The following is a 16,084-nucleotide window of genomic DNA, read 5'->3' as shown; positions in this document are numbered from 1 at the left end:
TAAAATGCACCAAAAATTGAGTTACTAATAAGAAATGGAATCTAGAAGCTCTACAACAGCTACCAATGACTCTCTATGCTCTATTGTGTGAGTATGTTATTAGTAACTGACAATACAACACAAGAAATAATCTAACAGAAGAAACAGGAGCAGAAAGTTGGATCTACACAAAGTTAAGAGTCCTCTTAACTATTCCTTGAAATAATTATGAAACTTGAGAGTACAACAGTTGCACAGACACTTCTCCTGTTTCTCAGAAAAGATCACATTGCTAAGGTGAACTTAATACTACAAAACCCTAAAAACCAGTAAAAAAATATTTCTGAGGTGAGCTGTAGCTGCGCCCACAAGTCAAGTGTGTCTGAAAATAGAGAGGAAATATTAAAACAATTTGTAGGTTGTTTCCTAGAAATACATGTAGCAAAGTCCATAGAAGTTTCTATTACACACTGAGCATCTTTATGTAGCTCATCAGAGCAGAACAGCTCTTCTAAGAATTTCCTGAAAGGCCTTCCCCAGACTCAGCAGAAGAGAAACAGGCTGCTAAACACAAGCTAGCATTAGACAAAGACTAGTGAACTTGATTTTTCACCTGTTTACTTCTTTACTGAATAACAGCAAGAAATGGTGAGTACTTTTCCAGCTATTCAAACACAGGAGATCAGATAAAGAAAGACTTTCACCTCAGAAATCAGAAATCTTAAGCGACTTTTCCAGATGTTTTACTGTCCTGAAGATTTCCGACCGTGCAATTCAAACACAGGATTTTATATATATATATGCGCACATACATATTTTGTGTGTGTGTCTATGTGTATATATATATCTATAAGAAAACAAAAAAGAACAAAAATAAATGAAAATTACATTCTGCTTTTTCCTTTCAGCTATGAGAACGTGTGTTCTAGTCAGGCGCTCCTGGTACTGCTGCTGAAGTCGGTCGTGCTCCTGTGACAACGTCTGCCAGCGCTCAACTGCTTGGTCTTTCTCCTAATTTACAGAACAATATTCTGTTACAGCACATTTGTCTTCATCTATCACTGTCTAAAAAGACAGGTCTTAACTTCTATTCTGAAGAAATGCCATTAGCTATACTTTTCTTTGCATATATTTTTTAAAAATTTTAATTAGAGTGCAGAAAAACAGATGCCTGGCCACTTCCAGTTATTTGCCTTTTTTTTTTTTTTTTAAGAGCTCACACTTTCACAGGTCTTTAAGGTAGGCCTACAGTATAGATACCATTCAAATACCAAAATTCAGTTGATATATTGTTAGAAACTGAACAAAATTCACTTGTATTTTCAGATTTAGATACTACTGTCTATATCCCACACCTCCCTCATCATTTCACATTACAATAGTTTTAATTAAAATGACAAGTTACTGCAAAAAGCTCAAATTGAACAAAATATTTCACAGAGTTACTGATCATGAATTCGACATACAGATCAAGTCAACTAGGTATAATTACTGACACGAACTATTATTAAAAAATTATTTTATGAATCTTGGAAAGAAGTTTCTTCAATCTTTGAGTTCAAGAGGGGCTCAAAACAGCCTCAAGGAATTCTGACCAAATAATTTCTGAATCAAGAAATAAAACAGCCTCCCCCAATCTGCCAAGGCACAACAAGAGAAATAAAACAACATAAATGTTTCATCTCACACACTTGCTTTGCCAGCTGTAGTTCTTCTTGAAGGGCTCTCACTGTGCCTTCATCTGCAGGAATATCAGTTTCAGGATGCACAAAAGGAAGAGCCTCCAGTTGCTTCTCAAGAGGCTCTTTCAACTCTGCATGCAGCCTGAAATTCAAAGAACTAAGTTCAGCAAGGTATTTCTTTAAAAGGCATTTTTTAAACAATTGAAATATACCGTGCCTTTCACCTGTACATACTACTTCCTTCCAAGTCAAATTTTAATCTATTCAGTTATGTTCCATAAACAAAATTGACAGTTTGAGATAGTGTCACATCCAGTTCTTTAGTGACATGGTAAAATCTCCTCTACCTGGTGTGGTAATCTGTATTAAGCACTTCAAGACTCTAACATTAGGATCCTGAGTTTACTTAGTAGAAGATTTCAAGGTCCTAGGAAAAAAAAGCTTTTTAATGTTTAAGAAATCATGAGAAACAGTAGTAGCAACATGGCAGTGCAATTATTTACCTTTCATTTTCCTTGGTGACTTCTTCCAATTTTAGCTTCATCTCACCCATTTGTGCCTGACAGAAAGACATGCAGGAGTTAGCACTCATTTAAGTTACATAAACTCTGGTAACACTGTCAATCCTGTATTTCTGACTGACACTGTAAAAGATGGACAATTGAATCCAGCATAATATGGTAAATGAAAGTCAATTGCTTTTTTTAAGGCAAGTCACAGGATGCCACTTGAATTTAATGGCTGCCAAGTCCTGTTACACCTCAGCATTCGGAAGTTATTACGGACATTAAACTTAACCTTTTGAAATTCCTATGGCTCTTACAGATTGATTTTCAATTAACTCACATTTTTAGGGATAGAGTGGATAACTCATCTTTTATGCTGCAAGTATTTGATGAAAGTTCAGCAATTAACTGAGGAGAAACTCTAGTTATATGAACCAAACTGGCTGTTTTGTTTACTAGTGCAAGGAAGCCATAGTGCTTCTGTTGCCTCTTGAAACTGATCAAGCTGCAAGACTATTTGCAAAATCTTTATGATGGACAGATCAAACCAATTTAAGTGCATTAAACCAAAAGCACTGTATAACTTCTGCATGAAGATCACAAGCAAAAATTGCTTTCTGCATTCCATAAGTTTTAACATCATTTATGTTTCCAGTCATGCGAAAGGAAGTGGAACCCTTCCACCTCAACCCCCAGGATTACAATGTTGCAATTTGGACAATCTCCCAACCTTTTCACAGAAGCTCTCCATTCATCCCCTTGAGGCAGCCTGCAGTCCAGCAGCTTTGTGAAGCATGACAAAAACTAGTGCCCTACATATTCACACCCCTAAAAGAAAATCCAGTCTGAAATGTAGGGAATGCCCATACCTGATAAAGCTGCAGCTGTTCTCTCATTTCCTCCACCTGTTTTCCATAATCTGTGATTAGAGCTGACAAGCTAAGAAGATGAAAAACACTCTAAGAATGAGTTTCATAAATGCTGAAATGCTCTGATAATTAAGTAGTTTTAAAGAATTCTTAATCTAGAGGCCAGAACAGAGCAGACATTTTTCTTGAGTTCCAAGCTCAACATTCCCCAGAATCAAATGAACAAATTTAATCACTGCTTTTAAATAATGATCATTAACAGCAAGGGTGCTACATAACAGAAATAGAACATATAATGGAAAATAATAAATGACCGTAAATATAATATTACTATTTCATTGATTCACACAGAATCCCAAATATTAAAAGACTATACTTCATTGCTGCTTTCACATACAACAGTAAAGTGGCCTAAAAGACAATGCAGAACACTGTAGTTCTACTTCTATGCATTCTTCCTCCTAAGATTTTCACAACTGCTAGCAATTCCCTGAAAATTCTATATTAAAAGCTAACAAGAAAAGCTAGGTTATTTTTGTAAGAGGAAATTACAGTGATCATGAAACCATTTACTGACAGACAACTGTTAGCTGAAGAGTGTCAAAAAACATTTTTAAAAACATCCCCCAATCTCAACAGACAGCAGTTACCAGTGTTACCTAGATCAGTGCAATCTTACCAGAACTTTTGTTTATTCTCTCAGAACTTAGACTAGACAATTCCTTCATTCATCTCTCATCCTTTATTTTACAGCTTGTGGCAGCAAAGTCAGTAATTTAATTTACTGAATAAACACAGTACCACCTATCACCAACTTTTACAGTAACACCTACACAGACACGCATATACAAGCCCCAGTTCACCTCGATATTTACATTCCTGTGAGCACATGACAATTTCCTTCAAATACACTGCAGTATTCCCACTTATCACTTGGAATCAGTTACCTTTGGTCCATCATCCTGGATCCTGATGTGCCATCACCACCAAGGGCATATTCCTGTAATGGAATAATAATTTAATCATTTGTAATTGCACATAAATGTATGTAGTTTTAAACTTTTATATGAGACCCAAAACTGCCTGTACTGTAATCTGTACACAACATGCCACAGAATCACTTTCAGATTCATGTTCAAAAACCCTTGAGTGCTGGCCCAATATGAAAAAATAATGATTTTTCTTTCCTGGACATGCTCTGATCTAAAGCATAAATACATCTGAGGGAAAATCACCTCAATCTTAAAAGAATAATCACAGGTTTGTGTAAGTGCTTGGTTCATTTCCATGCATCTCAGCATCTGGAAAACACTGAAGCCCTAGCTTCTGCACAAGCTTTCAGACAGGCTTATGGTACCCAGTACAAAAAGCTACCTCAACATGAGACCAATCTCTTAGACAAGTGAAAAAGTGTACTGAATTACAAATCAAGTGCTCTTTCAGGGATAAAACTTTCAGAAATTAACTAAAAATACCATAATTCACTGTTAGGGCAGTTTTTTTCTGCTGTTGCTGCATTGTATGATGGACTCAAAAAAGGGCCAGACAACACTGAAGTGAGCTGTGCTCCATATTTAGAAAGTTATTTATCACAAAACAAACAAACAAAAAAAATTACTACTCCCATGCCTGAGTTCACATACCTGCTCAGCAGTAATTCTCAGACCCTCCCTGGTTTCAGAGTGTCCAAGTGCCATTTTTAGCCTCTGATCTGAAAAAAAAACCACGTTTGAGAATCATGGCTATAACACAGGCCACTATCTACATCTATGGGACTGGCAGTCAGAAATATGTTTAACAATATAATGCTTCAAGGGCAAAAAAAAAAAAAAAAGCTTCTAAAATTCTTCTATTTAGCAAAACAGTTTAAAAAACCCCCAGGACTTGAAAAAACCTACAGGAACTGTAATAATAATAAAGAATTCCATTCCTGTCACATCCTCTTTTCTTTAAGAATTATTTTTGCTCTGTTTTGTAAGACTCTGAGTAACATTTTTGTAACTGGAATGAGTAACAAAGAAGAAAAAAGAAGTTGGGAATGTCTGTATTTTGATTTAAACAACTTCTTGCCTATTTTTCTTGATACACATACCATGGTGCTTTTACTAGTTCTAAACTTCTAAAGGAGGATATAGGAAAAAGACAGTGGGGAAAGAAAGGAGGTAACAGCAAAGGAATGTCAGGAAACAGGAAAGGGAAAGTCTCATGAGATGCCATTAGCGCAAAAAGGGACAGATTTTAAACATCACTTATAGAAGCTCCCTTTCAACAGGAAAGCATTAAATATGTTCTGAAAAAAGTTCAGCATGTACCACAAAAGTATGGAATGGAGGATTATTGTTTGTAGGTCTGGGTAGTAATATTTCAAAAAGAATTCAGGTAAAACTCAACCTTCTTTACAGCTATATATTTAACATGACAAATACTTTACAACATTAAATATAATACTGCTTAGAGAATCTCTTGTCAGATGTATTACACACACTTCATTGTTTTAGAGCTTTGATTTCACATTAGTGAAGGAAGAGAAACATTAATTCATTTATCGGGCCCAGAGGCCTAAAACAACTTAGGGCTCAGCTGGCATAGAAGTCAATTTCAAACCTTGTCCTGTGAAAATGTATAAATATTTTTTTAAAAAAAGGATTAAACTCTTTGATAGGAAAGGGAAATCACCATTTCACAGTGAATTTAGTCTGAGTTCTACTTAGATTCTAAAGACTCACAAAATAAGCTACTGCTAAAAGAAATACATATGAAAATGCAACATTCCAATATCTGAGAAAACATAATATTTTCAAGTCACAGAATAATAAATACTCTTGCAAAGTGCAAGAAAGATACAGGTTTTTAAACCAGGATGACTGTGTTATCTGAGACAGCAGCTTTTCTGCTACTGAAATCCTTGGAATCAAAAGTGGTTTTTTTTCATTTTTGCCACCACAGGGAACTTGGCACCCAGTGAAATTCGGAGGTCTGAGCGATGGAGCTGCAAACGCTGCATTCACCGTGACCTGCTCCTGCTGCCAAGTTTTCCTGCAGCGCTAATTGGGAACAGAGACATTCCCTAGACAAAGCGCCTGCCCCATCTCCAACTCCCAGGAATATAAACTCAGCAGAAGCAAATTTGTTTGGCCAGTTATTTTGTTGGTGAGCAGCTCAGATGCACTCTGATTAAGTAATGATAAGTTATATTAAATCCATCAAGTGACACATAATTAAAAACACCGATTTTGGTCCATAAAGCCAATTTCACGAACAACTGGAGAAAGCTTTCTAAAGTGTAGGAAACGCCGTGGTTTCATAACTAAAAAGCAGTTCATACATAAACGCATGTGTTTTTGGCCATCACCCTCATTAGCAGCTTTTAATTCCTGGTGTTTAGCTAACTAAAAGCACTACCCACGCTGCTCCTCACCGGGAAACCTACGGAACACAAACCTTCACCGCTACCGAATTTAAACCCTCACCGCCAACACTCACCTGGCCTCGTTCCCAGCCTTCCCCACGCAAACTCCACGAAGCCCCGGGGGGAAAAGCAGCTTGTCCGGCCGGAGGAGAGGAGAGGACAGCCAGGGCTCTACCGGAGCAGGGAAGGCGGCAGGAGCCCGCCAGGGCGGGACGCGCTCCCCTCAGCCGCCGGTGCCCCGGGGCGGGGGCAGCGGGGAGAGCCGCCCCTCCGCTCCTCCCCAGAGCCCGCTGCCAGCCCCGCCGCCAGCCCCGCCGCTTAGGCAAGGAGGCAGCCCCGGTGCCCGCGGAGCCACGGCCGCTGCAGGGCCCCGCGGAGGAGCCGCACAACCGCCGAGGGCCGGGGCGGGCCTGGCCTGGCCGCTCCCTCCGGCCCGCCCGCAGCGCCGGGCCCGGCCCGGCCGCCAGCGCCGCCCCCGTCACGTGGGGAGCGGCCATGGCGCGGGGCTGAGGCGGCAGTGGGAGAAATGCCTCGCTAAACTTTGCTGGGGGGTTGTGGGTTAGGGATAGGCGCTTAAACTTCCCCTCGGGAAAACAACCGGGTTGTGGCCGGAGCAGCGGAGCGAGGAACAGGGTGCGGAGCGCTCTGGGAGGGGCTGCCCGTCGGAGGCTGTGGGCAGGCGGGGACCGGCCACTTGTCCCGGGAAACCGGCGACAGCAGGAGAGGACACAGCCCGGAACTGCATCTGGGGAGGGACAGGTTGGACTTTAGGAGTAATTTCTTTATGCAAAGGGTGATTCGACTTTGGAACGAGCAGCCCACCGTCTCTGGAGGTGTTTAAGGAAAGGCCGATTTGCAGTGATGCAAATGAAAGCACTAGCTAGTTGCTTCATTTTCTTAAGTCTCAAACTTTAAAAGGTTTCTCCTCAGTCTGTTTTTCTGATGTTACCAAATCCTCTAAATTCATGTAGTGGAGACTATTTTGTTCATCTGTCCTCTTGATAAATATTTCTGGTGGTTTTGGAAGTTTTTTTTTTTTAGATGTACGTGTGAAAAGCCTTAAGCTAATTCAGACTTCAGAGACATTCGTAACCCTGCGGTATAAAAGCTATGAGAAACAGCATTTATGTAACTGTTTAGTTAGGTTTTTGTTAGAAAGCTAATTTGTTTCAGTTCTGATGCCTGTAAACCTGATTTGGTAATTGACTTTGTACCAAAGTGTATGTTTATTTTTTTTCCCCTGCGCAACCAAACGGCAATTCACGAGGAATCTGAGATCTTTGACAGAACTTTCCTTTTTCACTTGTGTAGTACCTGAAGATGGAATTTCGAATTAAACACACCTGGGATGGTTTGCCCGTGAGCCACGAGCCGGTTACAATTGGGCTGAGGCCGGATAATGCAGGACTGCTGATGGAAGTTCGAGCTCCTTTCTTTAATGACCCTCCAGCACCTCCCGGAGAGCCAGGGAAACCTTTTGGTGGGCTGTGGGACTATGAGGGTAAGTGTAACTCCTCTGCAAATATATCTGATTTCTGTAGGCACTGATGTTCCTCTGTGTTTGATATGCCTGGTCTTTTTTTTTAAGAAACTTTTAAATCTGTGATAGTTGTGGTTTTTTTTCAAACAAATCCCAAACCTGAAGTTCAGTGATCTGGGTTGATTTTGATAATTTTGAAGCTGACTTCCTGATCCTGTCAATAGTATATGCATTCAAACTTAGGTTTTGGGTTACTGGTGCAACTTGTGAACTATCAGAAGCTTGACATATTTGAGTATCAAAGCAGTTTTGTGGCTTATATATATTTAAATGCCCTTGTGGAAGGAGAAGTGAAATCCTAAAGACCAATTCCACTTTTGCTTTAAGAAATTGTGTGTTTTAGTCATTTTTCCAAAGTTCCTTTGTGGAAGAGGAAGGTGTGAAACACAGAAATTACACTCATGAAGTGCAATTCAAAACTGTGGCCAAATGAAATGGGGAAAACTCTCATAGTAGTGCTGGGTATTTTCTCCTTTCCTGTGCATGCTGTCACTTTTACCCATTGCTTTGAGTAATACAAGAATTGAATGTTTCTAGCAGTTCCTTACTTCCTGATTATTGAGCTATTCTGATCCAAGCTCTACTAAAATGGTATTAGCCCCTCTTTGGTGTTATTATAATAAATATGTTTAAGTAAAAATAACTAAAGGTATCAGTCACATCTTAATTCTAGCTGAAGTTTTCTAATAATGTCATTGCTGTGAGAAGCACTGTTGTAATTTTACATGAGAAACACCATTGTAGTTCTACTTTCTGTTCCTGAAATGTGATTCAAATGTCACATGCAGCTTTCAAGTACACCTGGAACAGTAATCCCCTGTCCAAAATATTGCTCTGCAGGGAAAAATCATTTAAGGATTAAATGCTTTCTTATGATTTCTGAGATTTAACAGTTTTAGTTACATGGTTTGTGCCCTGCTTTGAATGTGTGATCTTCTTTCCCTTATTTTCCTGCTGCATCAGGGTGAGTGTTTTCAAAACTGGAATTGGTAAAGGTAATAAAGTTATTACAGTACTTTATAAAGCTTTTTGTGATCACAGCAATTAAAATAAGAGCTCCTAAAGTTGGAATTGTGGCACAGCATTTTAAATATTTGGGTTGTTGTTACTGTGTACATGTCAGTAGCAAGTCAGGCTCTGGCATGACACAGGTCAAAATACATGAAAATTGAGTTGTATTAATGGGATATGAAGATCTCAGGGTATTACAGAATAGTTAATATAAAATACTGACAGCTTGTTTTTTTTCTTTTAATTTTTTTTGTTTGATTTGGGTTTTTTTCAGTTGTAGAAGCATTCTTTCTGAGTGACAGAACTGAGCAGTATTTGGAAGTTGAGCTTTGTCCGTAAGTACAGCACTGAAAAAGACCCAAAAGTTAATTTCCTCTTGCAGTTGCAATGCTGCATATGAGACACATGTATGAGGGGGACTAGATACAGAGACTGGGTCAGTATGGGGAATGTACATATTTGTGGTGGTATAATGCACTAATAACTTGACATAATTTTAGGAAAACTGTGCTCTGATTCTTTGACAGCCATGGGCAGTACTTACTGCTGCTGCTTTCTGGCAGAAGAAAAGCGTGGAAAGTAAGTGCTCAAGTACATTAATAATGATTTTTATGTACCTACTTTCTGATCAAAATATGGCCAGTACCTCTTATTTAAATCTTTTTTCCCCTCTTTTAACAGGAAGAGCTTCCTTTGGAGTTTGAGGTGACCAGAATGAAAACCAAATGGGAGGGTAAAGCTCTTCTTCCTTGGAGCTATTTTCCACCATGCACTGACAAGTTCAATGCCTTTGCAATTCATGGCTCGGGAGAAGAGAGAAATTATGAAGCACTTTATCCTGTGCCTCCACACCAGCTGCAGGAAGGGCAGGAACCAGATTTGTAAGCATAAAATGAGCTCTTCTATAAAATGGTTGCTCTATTGTTGGAATACTTTAAAAAGCTGATCTGGTTTTTGGATTGAGTGCCCCTAGTATTTTTGTTATAGGACTTAGCTCTGGGTCCACTGGTGCTGTACTTGTATAAAGCACTGTGGCACGGTAATTAATGCTTGGTTTGCATGCTAGGTACATAGAAAATTACACATTCAGTACCATTGGTATCTGCTTTTATCACCTTCCTCATCTAAATCATGGGTAGGTTGTTCTCCTTTTCCTTCTTGACTTCAGCTCCTCCTGAAGTGCCATTTTAGTGATAATTTCACCAGGTATGTTTCCAGTAAATCTCTTCTGCTCCTTTTCCTTCTTGACTTCAGCTCCTCCTGAAGTGCCATTTTAGTGATAATTTCACATTTCCAGTAAGTCTCTTCTGCTCCTCCCATACTGTTCTAAAAGCTTTCACCTCTACAGATGGTTCCATGCTAGGGAAAAAATTGAAAAGACAGCCTAAATTAAAAAAAAAATTAAAGGATACCCCGTATCAATAGAACCATACTGTTCTAAAAGCTTTCACCTCTACAGATGGTTCCATGCTATAGAAAAAATTGAAAAGGCAGACTAAATTAAAAAAAATGAAAGGATACCCTGTATCAATAGAAAAAACAGCAAATTTGGATTTTTAAATTGTGCTTTGGGCCCGTTTATTTTCTTTGCCTGTGAGGCTGAGATGATCTGGTAAAACCTGTTACTCTTGGGCATTTTCTATAAATGATCCAGCTCTAGAAGCCATACTATAGCTCTTAAAAAACTTGTCACACAACATACAGTGATGGTGAGGTAGGGTAAATTTTAGTTAAATTACCCGTTATTTAAGAAAAAATAACCCAGCTCTAGAAGCCATACTATAGCTCTTAAAAAACTTGTCACACAACATACAGTGATGGTGAGGTGGGTAAATTTTAGGTAAATTACCCATTATTTAAGAAAAATTTAGCTTTTGCAACTGTATATTAAAAAAATCAGAGCTATTGCTAATAAAACACATCAGTATTCTGTGACAAATGGAAATTTTTATTTTATTTTTATTTGTTGTATTGCACTGGAGAATGGCTGTAATACCTTTCAAGAAGGTGTTTAGAATTTTTTCTCTAGTACACCTTTCAAAAAAAATCCCTTGTCTTTTTCAGATGTTGGTAGCAGATGAAATTATATGAAGAGACTGTTCCTTGCTGATTTCATTACTCTGTTTGTCTTTGCTCTTACACATTACTGCAAAAGTTAGGACTTTGTTTATTTCTCTTTTGTTTGCAGTCATCGTTTGGAATTTTTCGAAGACTTGAACCTGAAAGAACTAACAGGAGAAGACTGGAAGCAGCCTGAATCAGATCTGTGGAAATCTCTCACCAAGTGAATGGATTGAGGCATAAATTTTTGAAATGTTGAAGTTGGCTGGAGCTGTGTGGAAACAACTTCCTCATTCTGAGCAGAGGTTGTAGATACCAGATGAGCAAGGCTTTCCTTGGCACCAAAATCATGGATCAGTCTGAAAATCAACTGCAAAGCACATGGATCCGTTGATTCTAAATGTATGAATGGCTTGGAGTTTTTCACCTGTGCAGGAGATGAATCTTCTGCTACCAGTGAAGGAAGAATGTGCTGAAATTGCAGCTGTGCTTTTGTGAGAGCTCTGAAGTGTGACAAGGCCAATACCTGGATTCAATCTTTTGTTTTCCTATAGTTGCTGCATTTCTGCTGTATTTTCACTGCTGCTCATTTGTTTGTTGACTGCTGAAGGAGATCTTTATGTGCCTAGATTTTTTGCTTACAATCGGGAGGAAGAATGTAGCTATCATGGATTTTGGAGGCAGAATGTAGCTATCATGGATTTTGGAGGCAGAATGTAGCTATCATGGATTTTGGAGGCTCAGTACTTGCCCTGCAAAAAGCATAACGCTGCCCTTTCCTGTATGTTCCTGTGCCTGAAGTTTTCCCTTGCTTAGTGCCAAAGGGGGAACTTCTTCTGTCTCACAGACCTCTCTGTGGAGTTGCTAATGGTGTTTAGGTGCGGAGGATAGATTTACAAAAGGTTTTCTGTATTTCAGGTGAAGTTTCTGGGACAAATCATGCTTAGTAAAATCTTTTGGTATAGTTATGTGTGTGCAAAAGCGGGTTTTTATCCTAAGACTTGTCACATCAAGTGACATTTAAGAATTCATCTCAGATGTCTGAGGATTGGTTTTTTTTTGCATGCCACTGAGGGCTGGAGATACTCCAGGAGTATATTTTCTGTGTGTGGGCATGAGTCATTTTAACAATAGTAAATATTCTTAGGTGGCAACATCTAATCTGTAAACCCTCACAAGATTTACAAATCATATGTTCCTTTTTTTTGTCTAGCATAGCAATTGCTGCTTGATAGTGGCTGCTGATTTAATCTTATATAAATTACCTTAAAAAATGTGAAACTTGCTCACTAACTAGATCCTTGCCAGTATGCAGTAATAAACACATTCTGATGGTCCTATTTTCGTTGCTGTCTTCCAGCTTCACTCTAGCTGTAAGTTCTGCCTGAGAAGCAAAGAAGGTGGGAATATTCCACCTTTGTGAAGAGCATCTCAGTCTGGTTAATGTCTGATATAGCATGTTAGTTCACAGTTTTTGTTAAGCTTTAGATTCCCTCTGTGTACTTCCAGTTTTATAGAACTGTGCTTTCAAATTTGAACATATTATTTGTTTTTATCCTGTAGCAGATTTTGGCATGTCAGTGCACTCAGCCATCCAATTGCTTTTGCTCTGTTTCAATTAGACTATATAGGTTCCTTGCTGTAAAGTGCCATCTGTTGAAAATTGTAAGTATTGTACCTCCAGTTGTTTGGCTTCTTTTCTACCTTCTATCCATGTACAGTTTTCTAAAGAATGACATCAGTCTGAAATATTGAATAATTCAATAAATGTTGATTAAAGTATCATCTAGATAGTGACATCTCAAAGCTGCTTAAAAATTTTTAGTCAAAACCAAAAGGCCATTGTGCAAAACTTTTAGACTTTATTTTTAAAAGTTTGTCAAAAAACTATGTGCAAAGATTCAAAATGGGTGTACTGCTTTTCTCACAAAGGTTGTTTTCATCTGAGGAGTAATACTTTGTATGTAAAGACAGTAAATAAAATTTTTTATTTATTCCTACTTCAAACTGACTGATTTGGATTTGACTTTGGATGTAAATGATGAACTTAGAGGGAAATAGGTTATTTTTCCCAAATAAGTAATTTAAAGCAAAACCATTGTGTAGGTGCTCCAGGAAATAGAAATTATTTTTGCACTCCCAGAGACCTTGTTCTTTTTGCTTCTTGCCACTAGGTGGGAGAAGAAGGTTGTCTAAACTGTGCCTTGGTGCTGCCAGCCTGTTATCCTTAACCAGATCCATTCCTTCTTGCTGTATCCTTGATTTTAGAAAAAGGATATTCCAGTCAAGCTGATGGTGGCTTATTTTGGTTTATTTGAGACATCTTTGTCGCAAGAAACAGCTGTCATGCTGTGCAGTTACAGTTATAATGTTTGCTTTCCTGCGAGGCTATTTTCAAAAATAATTTTTGAAATAAAACCAACAGAAGACAAATTCCGTGAGGTGTCACTCAATCTGTAGTGTGAAAGTAGTTTTGTGGTGTTCAAATTACTTAAGTGTTATTCTGGATTAAATTTTTTACAAATGTCTTGGGTAGTCTCTGGCAGACTTTCCAAAAAGGCTGTTTTGAATTCTGAAGGAATTTATTTCTTTTAATACAGGCTGATTTGTGAGAGGTGGTTCAAACAACCTGCAGTGAAACAACGTGAAAACTGTGGCTTAAGAGGGACATTCTTTGTCTTCAATGCAAAAATGAAAAAGACAATTATGTAAAGAAAACTTGAATGGTAACGTGTGCTACTGGTAGAAGTGATTTGTACCTTAAATACAAAGCTGCAGCAACTTAGGTTTTCAGGTAACATCTAATATTTCTTGTAGTGATCCTGCACATTGGGGCTTTTATTGGATGCAAAAGCTCTTAACAGGAGTAAAATTTTGCACATGTCTTTGTATGCTTTTAAATATTTTTTTCCTGGTATGCCAGGTCAGATATTAGAGCTAGGAAGCTCAAGTTTAATTCAGGACTATATACATTTTGACTGCTATGGCTGATACAGCTACTGCCTTATCTGTTCTAGTTATTAGATACATGAGTGAGTTAATATTTGTACTGCCCAGCACCATTGATGGTAAGTAACTTACTGATGGCAGTAACTTACTGCTGAATGTGATGTTAAGTACTATGCTGCTTGCAGTTCCTTTTTTCAAGGCTGTTTTGTGCCTCTGAAAGGCACAGCACAAAATGTTTTGTTGTGTTTTAAATTCTGACCATGTAAAAATCCTTTCGAAATGTGAATGGCACAGTGCATAATTTGCTGCATGTAAAATTTAAAAGTATTCTTCCCTGGTACCAGGGCAATCTCTAAAGTGGAATTCACTGCATTTAATTATGGTACATTTAGAATAATGGTGCTGAAATTTGATAGTTAACCTGCATTTATTTAGTTGGTAATTCCCTTCTTTTTTCTTTTGTTGAGTGCTTTAGTTTGTTGCAGTGTCTCTGAGCAGTGCTTCAGCAAAAGTACAGGGAAGTGTGTTAAGCCTGATTTATTTGCACAGGTTGTATAAACAGCTGTGTATAAACATATAAACAGCCTCAGTGAGATCAATACAACACTTATCATAAACTGTATTGCAGTTAGGCCTTTTTCCATCTCCTTGTCTGTCTGCTGAAATTAGTATTGTCAGGAGAATTCTGTTCTGTCCAAGCTTGTTTTCGTAATTCTGTTTCTAAACAGGTAAAAGCCTTGGCTGCAGGGGGTCTGTGGGAGGCTTTCCAATGATGGATCAGGAGGCACTGTTTGTATCTGCACTGGCTATGAACATACCAAAATATTTTCCTGTTTCATTTTCAGAAATTATTCTGTAGACTCTCATGAAGTATGTGTGTAAATACTGTCTGCCAGTTATGCAGTGTATTTGCAAATACAAATGTATTTTAAAATGTGGTAGACCAGAACTGACTAAATAGTGTTAAAATACTGAAGTAAACATTACTGAAGTAAAATTAAATTACTATGTCTTCACTGTTGTTTTAAAACCAGCCCAGACTAGTCCAGTAGCTTTCTTGGACTATGGAACAGATTCTTGTGGGGGGAAAAAAAAGTAGTTTTCAGATGTTACCTTTTTAAAATACAGAAATTCCCTCTGTAGAGCACATTTGTTGCCAATTTAATCTTGCCTTTCATTTCATGAGTTATTTCTCTTGAACTCGGTCTCTGCAGGCAATGAAATTTATATCTTGGTGCCACTAGTAGCTGTCATAAAATTATTCATCTCTAATTCTAGGCAATGTAATTGGTTCACTTCTTACTGCTGAGTTTGCTTCCTTCAGCAAATGAAACTGTTTGGAAACTGGTACTTTCTCAGTGCTTTATACCTTATACAAGCCTGGCATTTATATTTAATCATGTCTGGCACTTTAAAGAACTGGTTCTTGTTTTAAAATTGCATATTAGTTTCCTAAATGTTAACAGGGTGGGCTGTATGTAACCTCTTATGCCAAGTATCTGCTTTAAACCTTTTTAATTTCAGCAAAATATTTAGTGATTTCAGAGGAAGGGTAGTTCATGATGTCAGAAGACAGAACTGTGGTCTTGTACCTCCTTAAATTCCTGTGACTTCTAGAATGAAATGTTGAGACTTGGTGAGAAGTCCATATTGTCAGGAGTCTTTTTGTAATTTCTGTGAAACAGCTTTATAGAAGCTTCAGAAGAGTGCAGCTTGAGAGTGAATTCTCTGCAGAATCTGCCGGGAGCAGGAATCCACCCCTGGCATGTAGAATTGCCGGGGTTTGACTTTGTCAGTGGGAAGTGTTCTTTCTGCCTTGCAGGGCAGGTTATGTGATGGGGAATGCCTTTGATTGTGGGCACCTGCTGTTCAGGCTGGGGCTGTCTTCAGCCATGCTGGGAGCAGAGGAAGGTGATATTTCCCTTTACATTCTGCTGCCACTGTGTGCTTGAGAAGGTTCTGTGGACTCAGTGGGAGGCTGACTGGAAAAGGTACATGGCAGAAAGATGAAGTGATGGGTTTAAAGTATATAAAATCAGATTAAAGAAATCCTCTCAGCATAAAATAATTTGAGTTTG

The 16,084-nt window shown here is 38.4% G+C and overlaps 2 protein-coding genes across 4 annotated transcripts in view; one reads left to right on the top strand and one right to left on the bottom strand.

Annotated features, from left to right (window-relative positions):
* Nucleotides 1-6,862, bottom strand: part of SCLT1 (sodium channel and clathrin linker 1) — a 29,418-nt gene extending 22,556 nt beyond the window's left edge. The window contains exons 1-7 of one of the 2 annotated variants that reach the window (XM_041412087.1): nt 6,520-6,862; nt 4,680-4,747; nt 3,984-4,036; nt 3,037-3,106; nt 2,165-2,220; nt 1,671-1,803; nt 868-990 (exon numbers count right to left, since the gene is read on the bottom strand). In XM_041412087.1, coding sequence (XP_041268021.1) covers nt 868-990; nt 1,671-1,803; nt 2,165-2,220; nt 3,037-3,106; nt 3,984-4,036; nt 4,680-4,733 — 489 coding nt within the window. In that variant the 5' untranslated portion in view covers nt 4,734-4,747; nt 6,520-6,862. The remainder of the gene's footprint in view (nt 1-867; nt 991-1,670; nt 1,804-2,164; nt 2,221-3,036; nt 3,107-3,983; nt 4,037-4,679; nt 4,748-6,519) is intronic. The other variant, XM_041412088.1, reaches the window with a different exon arrangement.
* Nucleotides 6,863-6,977: 115 nt separating this feature from the next.
* Nucleotides 6,978-13,035, top strand: CUNH4orf33 (chromosome unknown C4orf33 homolog). 2 transcript variants are annotated; one of them, XM_041412090.1, is made up of 6 exons: nt 6,978-7,078; nt 7,757-7,946; nt 9,271-9,331; nt 9,524-9,575; nt 9,678-9,877; nt 11,185-13,035. In XM_041412090.1, the coding sequence occupies exons 2-6, from the start codon at nt 7,766-7,768 to the stop codon at nt 11,282-11,284; spliced, it is 594 nt and encodes a 197-aa protein (XP_041268024.1). In that variant the 5' UTR covers nt 6,978-7,078; nt 7,757-7,765; the 3' UTR covers nt 11,285-13,035. The 2 variants fall into 2 exon arrangements, with proteins under 2 accessions (XP_041268024.1, XP_041268023.1); XM_041412089.1 differs by having other exon boundaries at nt 7,072-7,204.
* Nucleotides 13,036-16,084: the final 3,049 nt, after the last annotated feature.

This window comes from Onychostruthus taczanowskii, unplaced genomic scaffold (genome assembly GCF_017590055.1).
Source record: "Onychostruthus taczanowskii isolate IOZ18803 unplaced genomic scaffold, ASM1759005v1 scaffold38, whole genome shotgun sequence".
Lineage (NCBI taxonomy): Eukaryota > Metazoa > Chordata > Aves > Passeriformes > Passeridae > Onychostruthus > Onychostruthus taczanowskii.
This window is presented reverse-complemented; position numbering and strand designations above follow the sequence as displayed.